General features: G+C 45.4%; 1 protein-coding gene and 1 long non-coding RNA gene across 2 annotated transcripts in view; one reads left to right on the top strand and one right to left on the bottom strand.

Moving 5' to 3' along the window:
- Positions 1-27,803, bottom strand: part of CFAP47 (cilia and flagella associated protein 47) — a 2,216,809-nt gene that overhangs the window by 978,982 nt on the left and 1,210,024 nt on the right. The window contains exon 50 of the mRNA XM_069204610.1: positions 11,034-11,171. Coding sequence (XP_069060711.1) covers positions 11,034-11,171 — 138 coding nt within the window. The remainder of the gene's footprint in view (positions 1-11,033; positions 11,172-27,803) is intronic.
- The window catches only part of LOC138250127 (uncharacterized), a 56,935-nt gene continuing 39,832 nt past the window's right edge, over positions 10,701-27,803 (top strand). Inside the window, exons 1-2 of the long non-coding RNA XR_011194892.1 lie at positions 10,701-10,842; positions 21,654-21,807. This is a non-coding gene — a long non-coding RNA (uncharacterized lncRNA). The remainder of the gene's footprint in view (positions 10,843-21,653; positions 21,808-27,803) is intronic.

Raw genomic sequence — 27,803 nt, 5'->3', positions numbered from 1 at the left:
TCCATCTGACTCTGTTTTGGAGTCGGGTATGACAACGGGGATTGCACCGCTGTGGGAAATCGGTGGCACCGGGAGCACCAGTACTGAAGCAGGCGCCAGGAAAAGTTGTGGTCTCATGAGCAGTGCAGCTTCGAATCCAGCACCAGATTGGTGTGGCCCAAATGGCGTGATGGTGAACCCACTGGTGGATATACAATGGGAACCCCTCTCAAACGCGTGGGGTCCAAAGGCACTCCAGAGGGGTTGGGCCATCTAAATATGAGGTGCATGGCCTCAAAAAACTCTGAGATGGGATGGGGTTGCTCTAGCTCCAGGAAACTCAGTGCGGCGTGGAGCAGACCCTGACACAGGATTGAGGGAGGATCACTGCCTAAAGTGCTAACTGTCCAACACCTTGTCCGAGAACTTGGATGGGCATGGTGAAGTCAAAGATCTCTTTGACTTCTTCCTATGTAACTTACCCAGAGAATTTGGATTGAAACAACAATCGTTGGGTGGGCTCCATGAATGGTCTCAGGACCCTATGCACAACCAGGATCGTGAGTGTGGCGGGCCGTCTGACACTGGGTGGCAAGGAACTTGAGGGAACACTCCCTCAGTGCCTTCATGTGCATGGAGCAGGAGTACTCACAGGTATTGGAGTCATGGTCCAGCTCCAAGCACCAAAGATAAACCAAGCATGGGCCTGTCACAGACATTTGCCTGTGACAGGCACTATATGGTTTGAAACCGGCAGGTTTCTTAGGGGACATCCCTAGCACACCAGGAGATGAAAAATCTTTTTTTTTTTTAAAACATTGACAAGAAAAGATAGATCAAAAATTGACTGGAGGTAGCTCTCTCGGATCTGTGCTGACGGGTGTGGAAAGAAAAGAATGGACGTCGGCGCTCTGGGGTGGTGGTAGCGGGCAACATGCTGATGTGGAGCCGAATGAAACCACCTACCAGAGCACAGGGGTACTGCTAAAAAATCTCTGCATCCAGGGGAATATTTAAGGTAAGGAATCTGCAACTAGACAGCTGTATCAGACATGTAATATAGTTGATCATCAACCAAGAAATGGATCAAATGAACAAGCACAGCTGCATAATTGAAGCTAGCTTCTAATCCACAAAAAACATCCTTGCATTCCTTTTGACCAAAACAGCTGTCAGGGAGTTTATTTTAAGTAAGTTTGCCTCAATTGAAGAAAACAGACAAATTCTGGTACAGCATACAAATGGGAAAAGAAACACTAATAATGTGGTAATTTCAGCAAATATATCCAGAATGGAAACTAGATGACAATTTTCACATCACTGTTGTCAAAAAACACAAGGTGTACATTTTCACAGTACCATTACCTTGATGTACAAGTTACTTACCTTTGGTAACAAAATATCTGGTAGAGACCTATTCTAGTTGCAGATTCATTACCATAGAATTTTCCCACAGGCTGGATCCAGAGGTTTTTTTCTTCGAGCAATACCCTTGTGTGTCAGTAGGTGCCATTGGTCAACTCCGCAGGCGTCGTTGGCATCGTAGTCGCCGTGATGACGTCGGGAGTAGTACATAGACGTTGCCTTAGCGCAGTGAAGTCAGTTTCTTTTAACGACTTTCCACGCCAAAGCACAGAGCCGCTAAGAACACTGAGATTGGTGTGGCGGAGCTAAGGACCTGAAAGGGGAATCCCTATCCCTAGAAATCATTTAATAAGCGGGGAGGATGAGTGGGTCAGTAAGGAATCTGCAACTAGAATACGTCTCTACCAGATATTTTGTTACCAAAGGCAAGTAACTTGTACATCTGATAGAGACTTCTAGTTGCAGATTTCTACCTTAGAATAGACACCCAAGCAATGCCATCCTAGGAGGTGGGCTGCAAACCAAGATCATATTATATAGTTCTGCAGGACCGAACGACAAAGTAGCCGTTCCAACGGACCTGACTGTCCAGGCAGTAATGTTCAGCAAACGTGTGCAGGTGTGCCCACGTAACTACCTGACAAATATCCAGGACAGGAACTCTGTGTGCCAACGCAGTGGAAGCAGCAGTTGCTCTGGTGGAATGAGCGCACAGCACCCAGGGGTTTGCTTATTGGCCAAAGCGTAGCACATCTTGATGCAAAAAAGAACCCATCGAAAGATAGTACATTTTTGCACCACCTTCCCTTTCTTCACACCCACATATCCAACAAAGAGTTGATTGTCCACCTGAAAATCTTTAGTATGTTTCAGATAGAACGGCAATGCTCTTTTTGGGTCCAGACGGCGGAGTCTCTCCTCCTCAGGGGAAGGATGTGGGGTATGTATAAAGTAGGCAAGGTGATGGACTGCTACATGAAAAGGCGTAACAAACTTGGGAAGGAAGGAAGCCTTAGTGTGCAACGCCACTTTCTCAGGGTGCACAGACAAGAATGGATGCTTAGAAGAAAGAGCTTGAAGCTCACTCACTCGGTGAGCAGAAGTGATGGCAACAAGAAAGATAGTTTTGAAAGTGAGAAGCCGTATAGGACAATTGTGCATCGGCTCAAAGGGAGTACCCATTAAGTAAGTAAGGACAAGATTGAGGTCCCACTAAGGCAAGATAAATGGAGTGGGAGGAAATAAATGGGTGAGACCTTTAAGAAATCTACTCACAAAAGGAGATTTAAAGAGTGAGGGCTGATCAGGTAACCTAAGAAAGGCCGAAATGGCAGCTAAATACCCTTTAAGGGTTCCCAAAGTAGAGCCCTGCTGGGCCGAAGAAAGAACGAACAAAAGAACCTCAGATAGAGGGGCAGAGAGGGAATCAACAGATTTGTTGGTGCACCATGCCACAAATGTATGCCAACGACAGGCGTATACTGTTTTGGTGGAGGGACACCTGGCTGCCAAGATAACATCACGGACTTCGGGTGGAAGATCAAAAGTCGTCAACTGCTGCTGCTCAATCTCCACGCATGAAGGCAGAGGTTGGATAGGTTCAGGTGGAGAACCGTCCCCTGTTGCTGTGACAGAAGATCTACCCGAAAAGGCAGTCTGAGTGGAGGATAGGTGAGCATGCTCAATAGCTCTGGATACCTTACTCTCCATGCCCAGTCCAGAGCCACCAAGATAACTTGGGCCCGGTTGTTCCTGATCTTCTTGAAAACTCTAGGCAGAAGTGGTATAGGCAGAGAAGAGGCTTGAGTTCCACTCAAGATGAAAAGTGTCTCAGAGCAAGTGCCTCCTTGGAAACTCCAACACGCAAAACAACTGACATAGCGCGTTTGCTGTGGAGCCGTACAGATCAAACCAAGGCTCTCCCCACTGCTGAAAGAGACTTTGTGCCACCTCCGGATGGAGACACCATTTGTGATCGGCTGTGCATCGACGGCTGAGTTTGTCTGCTCTGGCGTTCAGAGAGCCTGCCAGATGTTGAACCACCAGGGTAATGCCCTGATGTTACAATATGTTCAGAGGTGTAGTTCCTCCTGACAAAGGGTCCAGGACACTACTCCCCCCTGTTTGTTGCAGTACCACATGGTGGTAATGTTGTCCATGAACACTTGCACTACTTTCCCTTTAAGAGAGGGAGGAAATGTGGAAATAAGTGTCCTGCAAGTCAAACGCTACCATACAGTCTCCTGGGTCTAAGGCAGACAGGACCTGAGCCAGGGTGAACATTATGAATATCTCCTTCTTGAGGAAGTAATTGAGGTCCTGAAGGTCGAGGGTAAGATGCAAGCCCTTGTCCTTTTTAAGCACCAGAAAGTAGTGGGAATAACAACTACAACCTACTTCTGGCACAGGGACCTTCTCTATGGCTCCCTCTGCCAAGAGAACTGTGACTTCCTGGTGGAGAAATGCCAAATTATCCTCCGGAAGATGGCTGACTGATGGAGGCATGGCTGGTGAGGCAGATTTGAAGGGGAGGGAATAGTCCTTTCAAACTATCTGCAAAACCCACCTGTCGTAGTGATGGATTCCCAGTGGGGCAGATGATGGCGAATCCTGCCGCCAACTGGATTGGAGTGAGGGGACTGACTAGGAGGGTTTGGAGGCTGCAGCGGGGGCAGGGGTGGGCTGGGCAGACTTCTGGTTCCCTGTCCCACGCCCAGGTGGGATTCTGAGTCCCCGGCCATGCAGTGGCTAAACAGCATGGGTGGCACAGTTGGGGACGTGCCAGGGAGCCCCTTCTGTGGCCATGAAAGTGGCCTGCTGGGGGTGAGTGGCAGTGGAAAGGCCAAGGGACCAAGCTGTGGCCTGGAAGTCCTTTAACCTCTCCAAGGCCGAGTCCACCTTGTCTCCAAAGAGACGGGAGCCATCAAAGGGCATATCCATAAGAGACTGTTGGACAACCGCAGAAAAAACAGAAATACGCAACCAGGCATGGCACCTCAAGGCCACCGTCATCGCAACCGATCTGCCTAGAGAGTCGGTCGTGTCCAGCCCACATCAGATATTGAACTTCGCTGCATCTCTCCCATTGGTGATGCTTGGGAGATGATAGCACAGGGCTCCTCCGGAATCTGCAGCAGAACTTGCACAACTGTATCCCACAGAGAGTGGGTGTAGCAGGCCAAAAGGCATGCAGTGTTCACGGACCGCAGTGCGAGACTGGAGGAAGAAAACATCTTCTTCCCAAATTGTTCCTGCCTTTTTGATTCCCATATCCGGGGGTGTGGAAGGGAATGCGCCCGAGGAAGAAGAAACCTCGATGACAAGACTCTCAGGCGTGAGGTGTTGGGACAGGAATTCAGGGTTGTTTGGGGGCGGGCTGATGGCGGTGTGTGATAGTCCCGTTCACAGAAGCCCTAGTGTTGGGTTTGGACCAAGTACCCAAGAGGACATCGGTCAGGGCTTCACTGAATGGCAGAAGGGGCTCAGATGTAGAAGCCCCTTGCTGAAGCACCTCTGGAGATTTGACCTGACCTGAACAGTAGGCAGCTCAAGGCCATGGACCTCAGCGCCCTACTGACCACCACAGAAAAAGTCGCTCCGTCTGCCGTAGCGACGGTAGGAGGAGACAGCATGCCACCGTTGGGAGAAGTGTCCAGGCCACTATCCTTGCCCAACTCCTGTGTCCAGTCCAAATCAGGGTCTTCCTGGTATTCTTAAGGGTCCAGGGACCCCTACAATCCTTCCCCGAATTCGTACCCATTAAAAAAAGGGTCCAAATCGGACCTGGGGTGAGTAGGCCCCATCCAAGCCCGAGACGGCATCAGCCTACGCCGTTCCGACTCCAAGTAGTCGGGGATGAGGATCGTGTCGATGGCGATGGTGGGCACCACTGACACCGGGAGCGTTGACAATCGAGCTGGCGCCGGGGAAGGTCTCAGTGGTACAACCGGCGTCAGTGCAGATCCACAGAGGACCTCGGTGGCTGGAGTCAAAGCCGCTGGCGCAGAACCCGACGGCCCCCCAGTCGAACCGCTTAGGCCCGAAGGCGCCATATCGGGGTCGGCCTGCCCAAAAATGAGGTGCATGGCCTCATAGAACTGCTTTAATTGGGCTGGGGCCGCTCCAGCTCCCGGAAATTCGGGGAAGCGTGGAGCGAACCCAGAAGCAGGCTCCAAATATGGAAGCCTTGAGCGTCGACACCCCTCCCACGTTGCATCAGCCGAGCGACGGAGTGAAGTCAAAGGGTGACGGGACCGCTTCAACGACTTCTTCTTACCTGTGCCCGGAGACTTGGAGGCAGAAGAATGGTGGTGGCTCAGCGAGCAGTCTCAAGACCTACTCCTCGAGCGAGACTGGGACCTACGCGGAGTCAAGCGCCGGGCCGCCATGAGCTTGAGGGACCGCTTCCTTAAGGCCTTCGGGTGCATGGCCCGGCACTCAGAGCACGACTTCGGGTCGCGCTCCAAGAACCACAAGCAGACCCGATGCGGATCTGTCACCGACATCATACGGTGACAGTCCTCGCACTGCTTGAAACCGGTCTTCTGGGACATCTCGACGCACCAAAATCTCACCAAAAAACTCGACAAAACGGTTTAAATCATTCAAAAAGAGACCACGGTAGCTCTCTCCGGATCAGCGCATGGTGCGGAAAGAAATTAACGGAGGTCACTGCGCTGAGACGGCGTCTATGTACTACTCCCGACATCATCACGGCGACTACGATGCCAACGACACCCACAGAGTCGACCGACACCACCTACTGACACGCAAGGGTATTGCTCGAAGAAAAATTCTCTGGATCCAGTCTGAAGCCTGGGGCAAAATTCTAAGGTAAGGAATGTGCAACTAGAAGTCTCTATCAGATTTACAAATTTTAAAACAACTTTGAGGTTCAGCAGAGGACTTCAGACAAACATTTGCTACAGCAGGGGCATCTCAAATACAAGGTGGTCTATACAGAAAAGTATGGTGTTCTGTGTGAGGGGAGGGAACGGAACAGGCTAGGTGTACCAGGTTGTGACCTGATCATAGAATCCAGCATGCAGTAGGAAGATTGGTAGCAACGATATCGGGAATAGTACTAGAAGGCAGAAAGAACATTTCTTAAAATAAATAATTACTCATGTTTGCATGATTACATTATACTGATTTACTGTTTGAGACATTTCCAAATTTTAAGATAAGTAAATGAGGCACTACGCACAGTCTCCTTCTAGAGAGCACACCTGGAAATATCAAAGTACTTTCTCACAGAAGCTTGCGTTTATAAGTCTTCATTAGAAATGAATTGACATAGCTTTTCATTTTCCTGACATTGGCTACTAGCACCACTATGTCCCTGCCAGGAGTTAGCTTTAGGCTGAAGGGTAACACTTAACTGAGAATGCTCATTTTTCACAAGCCTTTGGATTTCCTTGGTAATGGAAAAATGAAACTATGCTTCTTGAGATTCTTTGGAGCACACGGGCATTTGCTAATCACTTATTGATTAATGTGGTCAGGTACCTATATTTTAAGTGTATCTATAATCACCCAATGTGGAAAAGGAGTGCTGTTTTAGAGTTCAGATTCACTCCCCACTCTCCATGGTATACTTTTCCTACTAGGACTATACATATGCCTTTGCTATTTTGAGATTTGGGCAGTCTTGGTCATATTATTTTCCTGGTTTGGTACTATCGTACGAACTAGATGGCTCATGTGGAAAGTCTGGGCAACTTATGTGATGAAATGTTTCACTGAGCTCTTTATAACCCAACGGGTATTGATACTGCAGAATATTGGGCATCTAATTATCTTTTTTAATTACCACTTTGGAAAATGGTTGCTGATACTTTCCCACTAGGTCAATCGAGATGGGAGGGAAAGAGTCAAACTCATTGAAAATGAACTGCTGGAAGTTTTCCAGCTAATGTCTGTTTCTACTGCTTTCTTCTATTAACTTGTGTGTGGTAGATTGATTTTTCTACCAGATGTTTTGAATGGTGTTCTGGTATTTTAACCCGATTTTCGTATACGTATACATACCAGAAAACACCCAGAATGGAAGTTTCATGAATGACCACTTCTTTTTTCCCAAGGCACTTGACTTAAGTGTTTCAATTTCTATTTCATAATAGATACTTCATTGCTGCTGAAGATCCAAAATACAGGTATACCGGAGACTAGAAGAACTAAAGTTATGTTCTGAACCATCTAATTTAATGCTGGTGAGCCACAACAATTAATATTGTGTCACAGAGATGCTACATCAGTAGATAAATGGATAAATATATTAGTTCTTAGCCACACTTATTTTCTAGATCAAAACCATACCTCTTATACAATCTTCTTATCCTTAGCTAGGTGGTCACCTATATTCTTGACAGATTCCCTGAAGACCTATACATATACATATATATATATACACACATATATACATATATATGTAGTTGATTAAAGGGGAGACATTAGGATGTAGAGTTTTACAGCAGCTCCTGCCATCAGGGTCATGCACCTTTAAAAGCCATTAATAGAACAGTAAGTTCTGAATCATGAAGGTTTTAAGAATGGATACTCCAGCTAGATTCTCTATTCGTACTGTGATGTTTCAGCAAGGGGGACTCTCCGACTGGTATCTTGGCCACCAATAAGTACGGCCCTGCCAGGTGATGATCTTCTAGAGCAGTGGTTCCCAACCTTTTGAATTCTGTGGACCCCCATTTTATCATTACTGGAACCTGGGGACCCCTACTGAATCATTATTGGAAACGGGGGACCCCCCAATGAGTCATTACTGAAAGCTGGGGACCTAAACAGTTAATATTATTTAATTTTCTGAGCAGTCGCGAACTCCTGAGGAGGCTTCGCGGACTCCCAGGGGTCCCTGGACCACAGGTTGGGAACCACTGTTCTAGAGGACACCCTATTCCTTGGAGTAGCTTGATATTTCAGATCTGGAGCCTGGAATTTTTCAAAGTTAAGCTGGCACATGCAAAGTGACGACCACAGTTATCCAGAGGTACTCTTGTTTTGTGTCTCCAAGATCTGGTGAGAACCAGTATCATGATCTGACTCTTGAAGATCTAGAAATCAGCCTGGGCCAGATGAATCATGAGAAACATTCTTGAGTCTTGCTTACCATACATTGCAAGCTGCCAGTCTGTGAAAAGACCTATTGTCAGTTTTTAGTGGGCTAAGAGCCCTCCCACTGCTTACTATTGGTTGGCTTTATTGACACTCTCATAAGTCTTCTCCTGTTCTTAAGCTTGTGAAGGATTTGCTTTCTCTTCTTATGTTTGTCTCTCCCATGGGGCGTGGCCGCATCACTTGTTTCCTTCCGCAGCTTATTTTTCAGGCACTAGATTTCTATTTTTGGTTAACCACTACACAAGAGTGCATGTTTTTTTCCAAATTCCTCTTTCGTGTATTCTGCCCCCACATGATACGTGCTGCTCTCTCTCGCTCATGTACTACTCCCTGGCCCCTGCATGATGCCCTTGCCCTCAAATGCTTCTCCACTGCATTGCCTTCTTGCTTGCACATCTCTCCCTTGTTTGTTTATCCTACTCATGCTCCATGTTGCTTTCTTGCCCGGGTGCTTATCTACTGCTGTCCCTGTGATACACTTGCCCTCGTGTGCTTGTCCTCCTCGCATTGCGTTCTTGCCTGTGGTTCTTCCCCTCTACATTGCTCTCTCTTGCCCATTTGCTTTTCTCAGTCCATGCTCCACATTGCTCTCTCTCTCCTTCCATAAAGTTTGCTTCCTTGCACTTGCTGCCTGTGTGTTTCTTCCCCCATCCACTTAAAAAAAAAATCCTTGGCACTTTTTTCTTACTTAATCACCAGTCTAATATGGGTCAGAAAAAGAAAAAAAGTGTCTGCGTCTTTTTGTAAGTGTGCACAAGCGTAGTCACCGCAGCTACAAAATGATGTGGTCAGTTGTGTCATACACTTTAAAAACAATTCTTCACTTAAGCTGGACAGTATTAAGGATGCCGTACAGGTCCATTAAAACCGTTAGCAAAGCCAATAGGTCTCAAATGTGAGACCAATTGGTTTTTCTAATACTTTTTTTTAAACTTTTCTTTTTGGTCCGCTATTTTTACTGGGTCTCAAACATTCCAGCTTTTACCATTAGTATTAAACATGTCACCATTGAGAGCATAAACAGCCAATGGTGATGGGTCATGGCAAGACCCCTTGCATTTTGTTACGACATTGACCAAAATCATAATAACCCACCACATAATCCACCCATCTCCCTAAAGCATGACGTTGGACCACAGAGAGACAATGTGTCAGGACCACACCCACATAGAGAAATGGAAAGAGAATGAGAAACTCAGGTGCAGTAGATCCAAACAGCACACTGTGCAAAATGCAGCAATATAATTATTGGCTGCTATAAGGGGGCTTTCTTGAGCCTGCTTGAGTGTACTTTGGTTCATAAAATGGGCACCTACTTGGCCGCACTGCTAAAAGCAGGGTCAGGTGTAGCTCTTAATTACCACAATGTTTCATCATCTGGAACTCTAACCCCCAATGTCACCCTCCCTAAAGTGAGGAAAAAAGGTCTTGTCACCTCTGTCTCACTTGCACTTCCCCCAGAACGTCTGTGTTGGGGATGTGAAAGAGCAATATGATGAAATAATTTCGTTTAACATTTTATTACCAGAGGCATCTAACCTCACGCTAAAAAAGTAAGTTGTTTACATGAAGAAGATGTAAAAATGTCCATGTAATCTGAGGCCACTGGTTGCTTTCCCAACTGCATCATCGTTTAACAATTGAACCCCAAACTCCAGCTACTGTACGTTAAATGCAGTAGGCTCAATTTAGAGAAGTTTTCTAAGATTAGTTGGGTCATTCTCTTGTGTTGTACATGGATTGCACCTGAAAATCAAGGGCTGGTCCACAAGGTTGTTTCCTGAGGAGTTGTATTTTTTCCCCTAGGATGTGTTATATCTGAACGTCGAGGCCTGATTTTCAAAGTATGCTCCGTGTGTAGTTTCGAATATAGAAGTAAGTCACATGTACGCTAGGAGTAAATAATCTAATAACAGAAAATGTTATGTAAATCAAGCCTGTTATAGTCAAATGTAACCCTAATGCCAGCCTGCAGTAAGAAGTATGTAATAAAATATAAAGCTTTGTGACAAAAAACTTAACATTCAGGGTTTTTTCAGAGCTAAGCTGAAGGAAAACATGTCTACATATTGAAAATACTTTGTGAATCAGGCCGGAATATCCTGATTTAACTCACAAGTTTTCAGTAAATCTCCCCCAACATGTAGCAAAGGCCAGCGTCTGCGCACTAGTAAAAGGGCCGGACAGACCTGTTATTCCACCAGGCAACCTCCAGTGGGCTGGAACCCTTGCTCCCAAAAGCAACAGCAGAAGGCACGGTAATGTTCGAGGCAGAAAACGTGAGGTGGTGGGGAGAGAAAGCGACCAGCAAGCGAGGGGAGAAGCAGAAAAAGGGAATGACAGGATGAACGTAAAGAAAGAGATAAGGTAAGGCTATATAGGGAGCGGTGCTGGTTTCAGCATTTTGCCATGACATCTTCCGGTTCCTCCGTCCGACTTTCTTTGTGCCATATTCTTTGGGGGTTGTCATGTGGAAACACTGCTAACGGTGCTCTGGCAGGGAAATGAAAAATGTTTACGGGCGCTACTAATACAATTATTCGCGGTGATAAACGTACCAGTGCTCGACGCGTCAACGGCTGCCGTTGTCTTCGTTGACGACTTCTGACGGGCCCGTTCGCCATCTGTCTCCTCCGATGCGCCGTTATGTTGGGACTGCCGTTCTCTCCCCTCTTCCACCACAAATGAAATTACACCTAAAACAAATAAGCAGCAGATGTTGTATTAACCGGGGCATTAGTTTTATAAGAGGGGCTGCCAGCCAGCCTCGTGCAGTAGCCTTGCATGCGAATAAGCACGAGGCTCGGCCGGAAGTCCAGGTGTCAGCCTCCAATTAAAATGGATTGCGGCGAAGAAATGTCGTGTGCAAGGAAAGGTGCCCGTGTTCACATCGTAAAGGGTAAATCTGCCAGCCGCTCATGTGAAATAATTACAGTCCAATGGTGGGCAATGCAGACAAATTAGCCCTTAGAAGGCTTATCAGCCATGGATGACAGTCCTTATTTACTTTCCTTCCAAAGTAATTTTTCATGTATACTTTAGAGCGTGCCTTGCTGATTGCGAGCGTGTCGGCTGTAACAGGGTTTCCGGGAATGAAGCAATCTTACATTCCATCACAGACTAATCTCCCTAGCAATATGTTTTACCTAGACTCCGTGTTATCCCCTGTGAATTTTCATTTGAAAATAAAAAAAAGTACCGATGTTTAAATTAGCCCATGCTGTGTGGTGTGAAGTAGCAGCATATCAGGCTCAGCATATATTATGTCAGCCAAAAAACGAGTCCTGTTCCACGAACTAGACTTTATTTGGGTATAACATCTGCAAACCTGCCTCAAGGAACAGAAACAGAACCCATCCCAGACTTACTGCGCTATTTGTTTTTTACATAGTTACATTTATTTCAAGATGTTCCTCCTAATTCTCTTTTCTTTCTTAGTAAAGAAACGCAGTTTTCCTTTCCACTTTACCAGGGAAGAAGGATTGTTCTCCCAGTGTAGAAGCTCCACCTAATCAAAAAGTGCACCTCCACAGCAAATGGCAGTAGGAAAAATCTGTGTCTTTAAGATGTCGTAAATGGTCAGCTTGTGTTACAAGAAAGGGTATGTACAGTTGTACAATTGATTGTCCACCGAAGATAGCATGCTGTTGCTATAGAAAACATAAAAATAAAGAAATATGTGGAACTGGCAGTGCTGAGAGGTAGCCATGTATGTACAGTCCTAGCTAGATCCTATTGTTAATGGTGTCACATCTATGTTGCCAAGCGTGGATTTGTTTATGACGAGACATGACACCTTTGGGCAGAGGTGTATTAATCAAAGACGTCGCTGAAAGGTGCTGGAGTGTTTGGGCAGACGGTTGACAGTGCTAGGAAGTGCTTGTCTGCTCTTGTCTGGATAGATCATCTTGGTTAAGGGGCTGGGGAAGTTAGGTGTGGGTGAAAGGCGGTGTTTGTGTTATACCAGTATATGCCTCACACTGATGAGATGATTGAAACCTTTACTTCCATGTGTCCCCTGCAGGCTTTTCCTGCTTTCAGCTGGAAAAGAACTATATGATCGGGCTGGTTTGAAAACAAGATTAAGAAATGTGCTGCGTTTGCTCTATAAAGCTGCTACATTTGCTGAACATTGGCTTTCTGTTTACATTTGTAAACCGTATCATCCTCCTGCTTCCTCACCCTCCGCATGCTCCGAAAGATCTTCCGTTGGATCCCCGCCGACACCAGAAAGACCGTGACCCACGCCCTCGTCACGAGCCGCCTGGACTACGGCAACACCCTTTACGCTGGAACCACAGCTAAACTCCAGAAACGTCTGCAACGAATTCAAAACGCCTCCGCCCGCCTCATCCTCAACATACCCCGCAACAGCCACATCTCCGCACACCTGAGACACCTGCACTGGCTTCCCGTCAGCAAAAGAATCACCTTCCGTCTCCTCACCCACTTACACAAAGCCCTCCACAACAAGGGACCAGAATACCTCAACCGTCGCCTCAGCTTCTACGCTCCCACCCGTCTTCTCCGCTCCACCAGCCTCGCTCTCGCCGCCGTCCCTTGCATCCGCCGCTCTACGGCAGGTGGGAGGTCCTTCTCCTACCTGGCGGCCAAGACTTGGAACACCCTCCCCACCATGCTCAGGGCCACCCAGGACCACTCCGCATTCCGGAGACTACTCAAGACCTGGCTCTTCGAGCAGCAGTAACCCCTTCCCCCTAGCGCCTTGAGACCCGCACGGGTGAGTAGCGCGCTTTATAAATGTTAATGATTTGATTTGATTTGTTCTGGGAATAAATATGTGTAACTATGCTGCTTGAATGGTATTTGTTGGCTAAAGCACTTATTTTTACGCACTGTACTTTTTTTGTTTACAGTAAGATGGCCACAGCTCAGCTCGGTCAACGCATGTATTTTTTTTGCAGAACACTTTCTTGAGTTATCATTGCAATTGTTACTAAATGGCCACACTGCAAAGTGATTGGTTGGCTTGACCCACTTATCTGCACTGATAACGAATAGAAGAAGTAGGAGCTGGTGAAGGCCGGACTCGTTCGCTGTGAAACTACTCCTGAGATGTCTGAAGTGTCCTTGCTTGTCTCTGCTCTCTCATTCAGTAAATGTGCATGATTATGCTAAGTACATTTTTTTCTGTGGTATCTCTAGCAAACTAGAACCATTTAGCATATTTTTTGTAATTGAAACCCTAACAGCATAGACGTTTTAGTTCTGATTCTTTTAGAGCTGCTAGAAGTTAATTTTTTTTAGATGGGGAAAAAGTAATGTTATATAGGTTTTCTGAATATAAACTGATCTGGCATGGTTATATAATTATTTGAATGTTGTTCTATGCCTTTCTCACAGGCAGGGGAAAATATCTCCCTTCAAATGTCTCCCTTTGATATCTGGGTTTTCTAGGATGATAGTGCTGGTGTGTACTCAGATTGATTTCTAGGGAGCACCCGTGAAAATGTTCACAGCATAAAGGAGGGACTTGCTCTTCAGATGCTTTAAGAAGCAAAGAACCCAAAATGTGATCCCCTCATCAGTAACCAGTGTAGCAGGCATAAGGTAGGTCCTACACAGCTGGAGTCTTTTTATACTCAACAAAACCCTAGTTCCTGTGTAGTGAATGCTCCACAATCTTTGGCGGAACCGGTCCCAGGATGCTTGTGTCCGATCCAGGGAGGACCTGGCTTGGCAGTTTGGGACGGACTGTTCCCATGGGGAGCAGGGTCAAGAATGATTGGCATATGGCTGGGTCCAAACTGGGGTGGCATGGTTTGCAAAAAAAACAATTAAATAAACCCAGATCTTTGTGACTGGGGTGAATGTTTGCAGTGTTCAGCATTCTGTCCATCATCTGTTCTTTTCACTTTCTAAAAGTTGCATTTCTAAGATAGTAATGTAAAATTCACCTACACCAGTAAGCAGGATTTCTCACTACCATTCGGAACATAACAAACATGCCACGCTACTCCTCACAGATCAGAAATTACCAAAAACATATATAAGAGAATTCCCAATGCAGACCTATGAGAGGAGCAGTGCACATCAGTGACAAATAGAATAGGCTGTTTGACACTTCTAGGACATTTAGCACATAAAAGGATATGTCCTACTTTTTACATACACAGCATCCTGCCCATAGGGCTATCTAGGGCCTACCTTAGGAGTGACTTAGGTGTAGTAAAGAGGGAGTTTAGGCCTTGGCAAGTAGATTTCCTTGCCATGTCAGGGTGGCAGTAAACTGCACATGCAGGCACTGGAGTGGCAGGCCTGAGACAAGTTTGAAAGGCTACTTCTGTGGGTGGCACAATCTGAGCTGCAGGCCCACTAGTAGCATTCAATTTACAGGCCCTGGGTATATGGTATACCACTTTACACTTTATATGGGACTTACAGGTACATGAAATAGCCAAACAGGTGTAAACCAGTTATACCACGTTTTAGGGAAGAGAGCACATGCACTTTAGCACTGATTAGCAGTGTAAAGTGCCCAGAGTCCTGAAGCCAACAAAAAGAGGGTCAGAAAAATAAGTGGAGAAAGCAAAAAGCTTCGATATAACCCTTACAGAAAGGGCCATTTACCACACAACCATTTATAGGAATTGGAAAGTTTGCAAAATGATTAGTTTGGTGTAATTTTCACCAGGAAGTCAGTATCATTTGCACAGTTTTAAAAACAAAATCCGAAATGAGTCACTTGATTTTATTAATGAGACCAGATTGGCACTAAGAATGGGTGAAAATTCTTGATCCCTGTGCAATACACAATTTACCATTTATGGAGCTGATTTAGATGGTGAACATTGATGAGTATGTCCATTCTCAAAGACTTAACCCACTTCAAAATAACACCCTAATCCAAAACTGTTACAGTATATTTATCAGAGTGTCACGATCTATGTTGTCAAAAGCCGATGACAGATTGAGAAGCTTCCACACTACCTGATCAAGCTCATGTTGTGCACTATTGCTATCACTACGTACTTTTTGAAGCCAAAATCCTGCAAGTACCACTTCTAAAACAACAGCTTTCAAAAACTAGCTGTTATTGTTCAATCACTAGTTTTTCTCCTTCCTTTGCAAAATACACTTTATATTAAATTTACCTGATTTAACAACTAGCCTGGGTCATCTTGTGCTTTAGTCATTAACCCTATCAGTACAGGTCACGACCAGTGGCCGACGCCAGGGAGGATTTTTTTTTTTAATTGAAAACCCCCTCGGGAGACACAGAAGAGTTTTAGTGTCTCGCCCGCCCCATCACCGTCACACTTTGCTTTCCCCACTGGAGCAGGTAGTGGCAGGTAAGGACGCTTTCCGCTCCGTCGGGGAAAATGGGCCTGAATGGGCCTCCCCACCATTCAGGAAGGCCTCGTTTGAAAGGGGAGAGTCTTCCAGACAGCTATTATAAAAAAAAAAAAAAATAGTATATATATATATATATATATATATATATATATATATATATATATATATATATATATATATATATATATACACACACTATCTATACATAGATAGCTATATCTCTATATATCTATCTATATATATCTATCTATATATCTATCTATATATATAGAGATCACTTTTTGTCAATGTGTGTGTGGTTTCCCTGGGGGCTGCGGTCAGCCCCTAGTGAAACCACACCCACATATGAAAGTGATCTCTTTTCATATATATATATATTGACACTGTGTCAATCCTATGCTTAAAGATTTTGCTGTACAAATGGCAAAAGACTTTGTCACTATCTAGCTCGGCGAGGATAGCACTGTGCTGATCCTATGCTTAAAAACTTTGCTAGATAAGCAGACATTTGAGGTGAGCAAATCTAGAGTGTCCCTGGTGTTGCAGGGTGCTCCTTACTAGAACAGTTCTCCACCTAAAATTGGGAACTTCCCAGAGTTCTCCTTTGTTTTTTGCATAATTTATGCGTCACTCTATCCCTGAAAGGGCCTTGGTTTGACTTATACTGGGTGCTCCCTTGTGTCTGGACAAAGCTATACCCCTCTGAAGAGCTCTAATGAGAGCGAAACACGTGTCAGGGGTTGCTTTGCTCATTCCAGGTTGGCTTGGACGGTATTTGACCAGTCCAAAGCTGTAATACTGTGCCTGGAGTGGTAAATGGCTTTTGTCATTTTACAGCTCGGCAAGGATGACACTATGTCAATCCTATGCTTAAAGATTTTGCTGTACAAATGGCAAAAGACTTTGTCACTATCTAGCTCGGCGAGGATAGCACTGTGCTAATCCTATGCTTAAAGACTTTGCTAGATAAGCAGACATTTGAGGAGAGCAAATCTAGAGTGTCGCTGGTGTTGCAGGCTGCTCCTTACTAGAGCAGCTCTCCACCTAAAATTGGGAACTTCCCAGAGTTCTCCTTTGTTTTTTGCATATATATATATATATATATATATATATATATATATATATATATATATATATATATATTCGCAAACAGTTCTCTTACAGCTTGCGTCTTCAAAACAATGTACATACTCCAACTGATGCGTTTCAACTGTAGCTTTTGGGCAGCAATACAAAGGTCAAGCTAACTCTGCTGATTATGTTTCTGCTAGAAAAGGATCTGACTTTTGTCTAGTGGCAGTTTTGATCCATAAAGTAGCGCAGAAGGTTTATATGCCTACTGCAAAGAACAAATCTGTATTTTATGTTAATAGCTGAGTGGATTAGTAAAGCCAGCCATTACTGCGCTATAATACAAATGAAATGTATGTGCGAGGGGGGCTATGGAGAGATGAAGAGCACTTTTGCTGGGTGGTAGTGAGGTAATCTGAGTAAGTGGTCACAGGAGTGGGAGCACCAATAATGATTGTTGGACTGGGCACCAGAGGCTCTAAAGACTGTGATGATTGGTATGCGACAAGGTGAAGTAGCAGTGTGACTTTTTTTTTTTTTTTTTTAATGTCTTGAGAGAACGTGCTGATTTAGGGAAGAAGCGAAGGTAAGGTTACCTTTACTGTTGCACGCATCACATACACACTCACCAGCGATTTTGTGACTGTCTACGTAGGCTAGTGTTTTCGAGTGACAGTTGAGCCAGTAGCATAGATGGCGTCTCGTTGGATGACTGCTGCTCAAGACCTTACTCAGGTTATAGAGGACAGCTCTGATGTAGGGTAAGAGACTGAGACATCAGATACTGAGACAGCATCTGAGGGACAGGACAATGGCGCAGACTATGGGAGTGATTTTTCCGTCAGAGAAGTCCTTTCGAACAACTCCTCTTCCAGTGGTTCTGAGGGAGGTGATGAGGACAGTCCTACTGTCCCTTTGCAAGCACAGTCTGTGCAGCGGGACAATAGCGGGTTATCCCAACCCAGGGAGCAGGTGCATGTGGCGGCAGGCACAGAGAGAGTGCTCTCTTGGGAGCTCCCTAATTTAGATCAGCCCCAAATTCTGCCGCCTAAATCATACTGTGGAGACATCAAAATGATTTATCACAAGACAACCTGGTTTTGTAAGGCAGACACCTGCGTTTTTGGTCCTGGGCTCGGCAGCCATATAGGGAAACCTACCAAACCCAGACATTTCTGGAAACTAGAAACACGGGGGAGTCCACGGAGGTGTGGCTTGTGTGGATTCCCCAAAGTTTTCTTACCCAGGATACTCTGCAAAAGTGAAATGTTGAATAAAAACTATTTTTTATTGCATTTCTGTCACACAGCCAACAGGAATATGCTGGGATCCACAAAATTCCTACCACCCAGTGTTTCCCCACCTGTCCTGATAAAAACGTTGCCCCACTTGAGTGCCTGTACCTAGTGCCTGCGTCAGGAATGGATCACCCCAGGGTCAACAGTTACCCTAATGTAAGGACTAACATTGACCGTTCTGTGATCCATTCCTGTCACAGGCACTAGGCCTACCCACACAAGCCAGGAGACTTTGGGAATGCTTGGTGGAAGGACATTTGTGGCTCCTCTCAGATTCCAGAACTTTCTATCACCGAAATGTCAGGAAAAAGTGTTTTTTTTTTTTGGCCAAATTTTGAGGTTTGCAAAGGAATCTGGGAAACAGAACCTGGTGAGAGCACCACAAGTTACCCCATCCTAGGTTCCCCTAGGTGTCTAGTTTTCAGAAAGGTCCAGGTTTTCTAGGTTTTCCTAGGTGCCGGATGAACTAGAGGCCAAAATCCACAGCTAGGCACTTTGCGAAAAACAGATCAGTTTTCATAAGAAAAATGTGATGTGTCCATGTTGTGTTTTGGGGCATTTCCTGTCGCAGGCACTAGGCCTACCCCCACAAGTGAGGTACCATTTTTATCAGGAGATTTGGGGAAATGCTGGGTGGAAGGAAGTTTGTGGGTCCTCTCAGAAACCAGAACTTTGCAGCACCGAAATATGAGGGAAAAGTGCTTTTTTTGCCCAATTTTGAGGTTTGCAAAGGATTCTGGGTAACAGAACCTGGTGGGAGCCACACAAATCACCCCATTCTGAATTTCTCTAGGTGTCTAGCTTTAAAAAATGCACAGGTTTAGTAGGTTTCCCAATGGTCGGGCTGAGCTAGAGGCCAAAATCCAGAGCTAGGCACTTTCCAAAAATTTCAATGTAAAAATGTGATGTGTCCATGTTGCGTTTCCTTTCGCGGGCACTAGTCCTACCCACAAAAGTGAGGTACCATTTTTATCGGGAGACTTAGGAGAACACAGGATAGAAGAACAAGTGTTACTGCCCCTTGTCTTTCTCTACATTATTACCTTCCAAATGTAAGACAGTGTGTAAAAAAGAAGTCTATTTGAGAAATGGCCTGTAATTCACATGCTAGTATGGAGACCCCGGAATTCAGAGATGTGCAAATAACCACTGCTTCTCAACGCTTTATTTTGTGCAAATATTGGAAAAACAAAGGTTTCCTTGATACCTGCTTTTCACTCTTTATATTTTGCCAAATTAACTGCTGTACACCCGGTATACAATGAAAATCCTTTTCAAGATGCAGCTCATTCACTGGCTCTGGGTACCTAGGGTTCTTGATGAACCTATAAGCCCTATATATCCCCACAACTATAAGAGTCCAGCAGACGTAACAGTATACTGCTTTAAAAATCTGCCATAGCTGGAAAACGTGGACAGAAATTGATCTTTTTCTCACCTCAATTTCAATTTGTTTTAATTTCATCTGTTTGTAGGAAAACCTTGAAGGATCTATATAAATTACCCCTTGCTGAATTCAGAAATGTGTCTACTTTTCAGAAATGTTTAGCTGTTTGGGATCCAACATTGGTTTCACACCCATTTCTGTCACTAGCTGGAAGGAGGCTGAAAGCACAAAAAATAGTAAAAATGGGGTATGTCCAAAAATTGTGTTGACAAATGTGGTTTTCTGATTCAAGTCTGCCTGTTCCTGAAAGCTGGGGAAGATGGTGATTTTAGCACCGCAAACCTTTTGTCAATGCTTTTTTCAGGGGAAAAAAAACACATGCTTGCTTCTGCAGTCCTCGTTTCCCATTTGTCTGCAAAAACAAAATTGTAACTGTATTTTGGCTAATTTCTTGGTCTCCTACAGGGCAAGCCACAAACTCTGAATACCTTTAGGATCCCTAGGATGTTGGGAAAAAAAGGACGCAAATTTGGCGTGGATAGCTTATGTGGACAAAAAGTTATAAAGGCCTAAGCGCAAACTACCCCAAACAGCCACAAAAGGGAGCAGCTGGGTGGGTCGGGGGGGTGGTAGCCCAGCAGCTAAAGGGTTAAACTTACTTTTAAAAAACATTTTATATGTGTCCACTTTCCAAAGAAGCAATGATTTATTGATAGTTTCATATAGCACAGATAAGGCTTTTGGTCAGAACACTACACACGAGAACGATTTCTGCAGCATGCAAGCGGTTTTCACAAGAACATTGTCATTGTGCAGCAAAATATCCTTTACAAAAGCCAACTATGCATAAACTCGCAAAACAGTGGTGGTAATCAGGATTGTAGATTAAGGATTGAAGATAGTAAGTTTCAAAAGGTAGGGATCTGAGTGAATGGCCAACTAATATGGTGCCAATAAACTTGTGCTATGCTAAGTATCAGCCGAGAATGAAGTGAGCAATCCTGATTTTATAGAAAATCCCTGTGATAAAATGGCTGTCACTTGTGGGGTGATATTTGGTCTATTATAGCTGTAAACTTTTTCTCAAAGGTTCCTGTAATTCCAGTAGAGTATTAGGGGTATGATACAGAGGGCTGAAGGTGTTCAGAAGTATAATCTTCCCCCAAAACGAGGTTACAGTGCCTGTTGCTGAAGGACCCCAGCTGGGTCGCTCTGGTTTACCCACTGTCTCATGAAGTAGGGCTTAAGACAGCCTCAGTATGGTCCCATTGTTGCCTGCTGGTGAATGTCAGGGATAGTAGAGAAGAGGAATTGTTCTTTGTGTATTTGAGGCATGGGCAACAGACTTCAGCAGATCAGTACCAGGTACTCCACAAGGGCTCAGCAGGACGTCCGACTCCCCGGAGATTCCCAGTGCAGGAGTAAGCCTATGTTCCCAGATTCTGGAGAGCCAGGGGCAGTAAAGGGGTACTGAAAGCAGCAGTGGAGCCTCCACAATTTCCCTTCATCGCAGTCCCAACTTGGTGACCCTGAGCAAAAGGGACAAGCTGCAGCACTCCAGCAAACCAGTGATCATAAGAAATAGGGTTTCAACATTATACAAAGAAATGATTTGTTTAAGTTTTGCTGTTAGGGCAGTGTCGACTAGGCAACCACATTGTTTGCCCATGAGATCTCTTTGAACTGCTTGATTCCCAAGTTCTGTCTAACTAGTCCTAATTAGCCGCTCAGGATCTAGTGTGGGGTCTGAATGCATGCTCTGGATTTCATGATACATATTGCATACTAAGCTACTATTTTGGCAGAGCAACCATCTGCAGGAATAGCTAATAGAATTGTTGCGTTTAAAAATCCTTACATCAAGTAGATCTTTCAAGAATTCTTTTATGTGCTAATTGAGATTCACTTACTCCATTATTAGAGTACTTAGATTTCTCTTTCTTGGTTAATAGTTTGTGCTTCCTCTGGTGCACACTATACTTTAGTTTTTCTTATGGATTATAGTACCTGCAGTAATCGTGTCTTAATATACATTGGATCTTGTGTTTCTGACTTCCACTAAGAACCATAGTTTGCCCTATCGTTGCTCTTTGTTTTTAATGTAGTTTGCAGTGAAGGTCATTCATTACACAACAACACAACAACGCCACACCGAGCCGAACGACGCATGTGGATCCGAACGACGCCACCCGATGGCACGCGCAGGATATTGCTCACCAAAAAATTCCAGATTCGAAGCCGACGCCAGGGAATTCAAAGGTAAGGAATCTGCAGCTAGAAGTCTCTATCAGATAGTCTACTACATTTGTGCTGTTTATATGTTCTGTGGGGCTTTTTAAATTTAGCCTTCAGTGCAATTGTATTTTTGAATTTATTTTCTCTATGGTCCAACTGCGTTATACAGGAACTCCGCTGTGAGCGCTACTTCAGCTTGTCCAAATGTTAGTTTCAATGTGTGTATGTCACAAGGAGTAGGCCCATGAATGATCTTACTGAAGCGTTGTTAGCTAAATGTTTTGGTCCTACTGCAATTTGTCATTGGTCTATAATAGGTTAAAATCACACCTACAAGTTTGATATGACACAAAACAAACAAAATACAAAATCTACCAAGTAATCACCTAATTGTGTTGGGGGTATATACTACGAAAAAAAGTAGACTTAGTTGGTGTGTTAGCTGATTTCAGCAAATTATAATTTTCCCCAAATGATTTTCCACTGCCAGCTCTTCATATGACAATTTTTTTTATCTGTGTACAATCAGGGAGTTAAAAATTTTAGCATTATATTTAAGGCTTCCAGTTTTCGGTTTTTACTGATTTTTACAGATAAATACAGGCAGAAAATAATGTGTTTCCGGTCTGTATTTATTTTTTAAAGCGAAAAAATAGTGAAAATTGTGCTTCTTGTGAAAGAAGCAGTGCTGTTCGTCATGAACTCCAGGCAAACGTTGAGCTGATAGACAGATAGAGAGGGATCAGATTTCCTTAAATACAGGCATATGTTAATGTATAGTAGTATAATAATATAGTATTATTAACACTATAAATCTAATATGCACCTATGGGTGTAGTGTTTTGTTACATGTGGCTGCTTAATTTGCGAAAATATGACAGGCTTCCACGTATGAGTGCACGTCTAAGAGTTGAATAAATGTGGAAATATACCATTCTACGACTCCATTTATTCTCAAAGCACAAAATAAATATGGATAAATGCTAGTAAGAGGCCCTTGCCTAAGGGGTCACTCCCCATCTCTAAAAAAACAAACAAACAAAAAAATATTTGCCCTGGCGCCTAGAGGTTTCTGCCCCCCGGGGGCAGATCGGCCTAATAACAATAGGCCGATCTGCCTCCAGGGGGGGCAGAAATGGCCTAAAATAAATTTGCTCCCCCAGCCCCCCGGGGAGCGACCCTTGCCTAAGGGGTCACTCCCCTTGCATGAAATTCATGAAAAAAACAAAAAAAAACCTGGTATCTAGTGGTTTCTGTCCCCCTTGGGGGCAGATTGGCCTCATAAAAATAGGCCAATCTGCCCCCAAGGGGGGCAGAAATGGCCTAAATGTAATTTGCCCCCTATGGGAGCGACCCTTGCCTAAGGGGTCGCTCCCCACCTCTAAAACAAAAAAAAAAAATATATATATATATATATCCCGGGTGCCTAGAGGTTTCTGCCCCCCCCCCCGGGGGCAGATTGGCCTAATAATAGGCCGATCTGCCCCCGGGGGGGCAGAAAAGGCCTTAAAAAATTATGCCCCCCCCTGGGAGCGACCCTTGCCCAAGGGGTCGCCCCCTCATGCCAGTTTCATTTTTAAAAAAACATCCCTGGTGTCTAGTGGGCGTTTTGACAGCCGGATTGCTTTCAATCCGGCTGCCAAAACGCAGAGAGAGACTTCAAAGGGAAGGAAACAACTTTCCTTCCCTTTGAAGCCTCTCTCGGCCTCCCCCACGTGATCAGAAGAGAAATGCAAAGCATTTCTCTTCCGATCGTGCTGGAAGCTGAGCTTCCAGCGCGATGGGAGGAGGCTCTGTGACAATCAGTGCGCGCTCGCGCGCTGACGTCACAGGGGGGGGTCGGGGTGGAAGGGGAAGGGCTTCCCCTTCCATCCCTGACTTGGGGGGTTGGGGGGAACCCCACTGAGGGAGCGCTAGTGCTCCCTCTGGACTGTGTGCCATTACGTCCTGGGCACAGAAGGGGTTAATAGGGGCTACGATGGCATAGCTTAAAAACAACAATACCATTTGGGGATTGAGTTAAACACCGTGGCGGGGGTGTCCAGGCTGCAGAGAGACAAAGTACTTGCTTTCTCTCAAGCATGCTTAAGGGCGAAGAAAGTCACTTTCCATCAATTTCAGTTCTTGGTTGGGCAGCTCAGTTTCGCACTATGGATCATTCCTATGGTTGGGCTATTGCACAAGCCATGTCAGGGTTGAAGGTTGAACACCACCATACTAGGCTCTCCAGTGAGGTAAAACAAGATGTGAGGATTTGGGAATCTTTCCTGTGTGACTTCAATGGGATGGTTGTGAGGGCGAGTCCTCCCAAGTCCAGTGAGGACCTGGGTCTCTTCACAGATGCAGCAGGCAGTGAGGGCTTTGGTGCCATTTTTGGTACAGCATGGTGTGCACAGAGGTGGTCCACAGAGTGGGTTCAATCAGTACTGATGACTAACATTGGATTTCTAGAACTATTCCCGATCCTGGTATCCTTGTCAATCAGGCCAGATAGATTCCGCCACCAGGCTGATTTTCTGGTCCAACAATATGTCAGTAGTTGAATGCATAAATCAGCAGGTTGCCAGGTGTAAACTGATTCTAGGAGTCTTGAAAATAATCGTGTTACTGTGTCTTAGGTTAAATGTGATTTTTAGAGCAAAGCATGTACCCAGTGTCTTAAATAATGCCGCTGACTCACTGCCCCTTTTTAAGATGCAGGTTTTAAGATGCCACCATCCACAAGTGGAGGAATTCCCAACGCCCTTCCCAGAACATCTGGGGCTGATTGGTGCCCAAGACTATTAGGCCTCGTGGTAGCCAGTTTAGAACCAAAGACGAAGAAAGGTTATGAGGGGGCTTTCATGCTTTATGTTAATTTCCTGAGTCAAGCAGGGAGGGTCTGCTTGGGCACAGGCATCTTCGGTGTTGGCTTTCATGGAAGACCTGAGGGAGAGTGGGAGGACGGCTGCATGTGCTAGGTGCCACACAGCTGCTATTTCCTTATTTGCCCAATTACAAGGGGTGCATGACAGAACTAAATCCTTCCTAGGAAGGCGAGCCATCAAGGGTTGGCAGTGGCTAGAATGGACCAAGGCGGATTCTAGGTGCCCCACTGAAGTTGGGAAGTTCTGCTCTCTTTTGGGAGCACTGGGACAGGGCTGTTCTTCTCCCTGGGAGGTCGCCCTGTTTAAAGCAGCTTTCACGTTAGCCTTTTATGGTGCCCTCAGACTGGATGAATTGGTGGCCAGCAACAAGGGAGACATATTAGGGGGTTAATAGTTGGGTGAAATTCATTGGCAGGCGGGGCAGGGTCCTTGGCTATCAATATCCCTCATTCAAAAACAGACAATGAGGGGAGGGTAAACCACGTACTGTTGCAAAGAGCCCCGGCAATGAGTGCTGTTGAGTGTGTGATTTGGAAGTCTTCCTAGCTATACGCCCCCAGGGGCACAGGGTATGGTCCTGGTGCATGCTGACAGCTCACCATCAACCAGGTACCAGTTTTCACAAGTGCTCAAGAGCGCCCTGGGCACAGCAGGTTTTGACACCACCAGATTCAGTACTTATTCCTTTAGGATCTGGTTTGCAATGGGTTTGTCTAGTGCGGCAATCAAGAGAATTGGCAGATAGTCATCTGACTGCTAGAAGAGGTATGTGAGATTGCATGTGCTGTGAATACTGGAGTCTTACATCCCCCCCTTTCTCTGTCCTGCCCCTTTTCTCTGGGTGGCCAAGGTACTTGTTAGAAGGTGGCAAGGTCTCCGGTTCACACAGGAGCTTCTAGGTTCACAAAGATGTGGGTTAACCGCCACTTGTATGTTCGACAGGCAGCTGATCTGTACGTCACACGCAGCACAGGCAGGATTCCTCTTTCCCTTCTTTGGTCATGGAGGGCTGCTCCTCACTCAGCTGAGAATGGTATTGGACTCAATGCTTCCACGGGGGGGCTCCCCAACCTGACATCATCATACTTCATCTGGGGGGCAATGATTTGCTTCCCCTGGGCCGGCGGCAGCTATTTGAGCTCATGGTATCAGAATTTGTTGGGTTGCCATGAAGTTTCCCCAGGCTGTGCTTGCCTTGTCAAATACTATCCACCGATTACAGTTGAGGAACAGCCTGTCAGTTAAGGCTCTCAATGACTCGGTCAGGAGAATTAATAACAAACTTGCCAGGTTGTTCAGATTACATAGGTTACCAGTCATCCTGCATGGCTGCATCCAAGGGGAGGGTTTCTTTCCCCAGGATGGGGTGCATCTTTCTCGGGTGGGGAATTACATCCTGCTGTAATATTTTTTGGCATGGTTGGTCCACCGTCCCCATTCGGGGGAATGACTGCAGGAGGGGGAGGCCAGATAGTTTGTCTACTATGCTGGCATGAGATCATGACTGGGGGGATAATTTGGTGCCTTTTTTCTTCACCTCAGCAGGACAGCAAAGTAATTGGACCCTCCAGGGTGTGTTGGCTGGGAAAAGAGGATGACATCCAGGGCACAGGGGTTGCGAGCAATTGCTGGCATTTGGTTCCTAGGGCCAACCACCCGCGCATGCGCAAGGTCTTAAAAGCTAGCACTGGCCCTTGGGGGCGGGGGTGGTGGAGGTCTGAGAGTCTGTGCGTTAATGGATTCAGCATGAAAGCTTCTTTGTTATATTTTTATACTGTTGTTGTGGGTGGGGTGAGATCATGACTGCTGAGACAATTAGGTGCCTTTTTTCCTTACCCCAGCAGGACGGCAAGGTAATTGGACCCTCCAAGGGATGCTGGCTGTGAAGTGAGGATGACATCCATGGTGCAGGACTGCGAGCAGTCGCTGGTATCTGGTCCCTAGGGCCAACCACCCGTGCATGAGCAAGGTCTAGGAAGCTAGCACTGGCCCTTAGGGGGTGTGGGGAGGCAAGGAGGGTCTGAGAGTCTGTGGAATGCATGGGATGACACCACATGGAGAGCCTAACCCTGGGCCCTTTAGCCGGAGGAAGGGGCAGGGACTGGGTGAATTTAGCAGTCAGTCATGATCTCGGCTGCAGTTAGTGTATTGGGATACGCAGGAACCGATTTAGTTAATGAAAGGAAATCGGATGTATTAGGGGACTCTGTTAAGACTAGGCATCTGAAAGTTGAAAATACCATGTAAAATTTGTGGGGGTTACTGCATAAAAGTTTGCCAATTTAATTTAGATTTATGTTTCTTAAAAATAAATATGTGTCTGGGAGTTCACGACTCCCAAACCCAAAAGTGTTGTTGCCATACAAGATGAAATAGTGCCATGTTGGTGGTGATTGGGGGTGAGGGGGTCTTGTATTGAATGGTGGGGACTGGGCGGCAGGCCTCAGCAATACCGGGACCATATATCTGTGAAAACCTACCAGTTGTTTCTAAAATGGCTACTGGTGTAATACGACTAACCAGTCTTTCCTGTTTTTCTGCTTTGTGCAAGATATACAAAATCAGCCTCTGTACACATGACTCACTTCCTGTCAAATCTTTCCTGATATAGCCTGGTGGTCCACCTGCACTCAGTAAATGTGCATGATTGTGCGGCTCCACATAAAACAGATTAAGATATATTTTCTGAGAAGAACACGTGGCAATGGTGGCACATTTTTCTCCACATTTCCGAAGGTATACACGACAGGCCAGAAACCAGGTAAAGGCATCTAACATAAAAGGGCACTCTACAATGCGACTTCCCTGTTTGTCCCAGGAGAAGCTTGGGCCAGAAACCATACATTTCTATCCATTTGGGTTGCTACAGTTAATCTACCAATCAAATGCCTCTAAAGTCTTTAGGGTAACCCATGCTAGCTTCAAATGCACCTTAACATACTTTGCGGTGCATGTCTTATTTTTTCAAATTGCCACTTGTTAATACCAACAAACTGTTCTGTTCTAAATATACCGGTTTGTTTCAACCCATTGTTGGTGCTTTATGGCAACCGCTGACATTAAACCTAAGTGCTAATAGCCTGCAGCTAGCTACTGCTTCTGAATTTCCTAATACTGTGATTTATTTTCTTCCATACCTGAGGGCATAAAATC

Source organism: Pleurodeles waltl, chromosome 8 (genome assembly GCF_031143425.1).
Source record: "Pleurodeles waltl isolate 20211129_DDA chromosome 8, aPleWal1.hap1.20221129, whole genome shotgun sequence".
Lineage (NCBI taxonomy): Eukaryota > Metazoa > Chordata > Amphibia > Caudata > Salamandridae > Pleurodeles > Pleurodeles waltl.
Note: the sequence above shows the minus strand (reverse complement) of the source record. Positions and strands in the feature narration are given on the sequence as shown.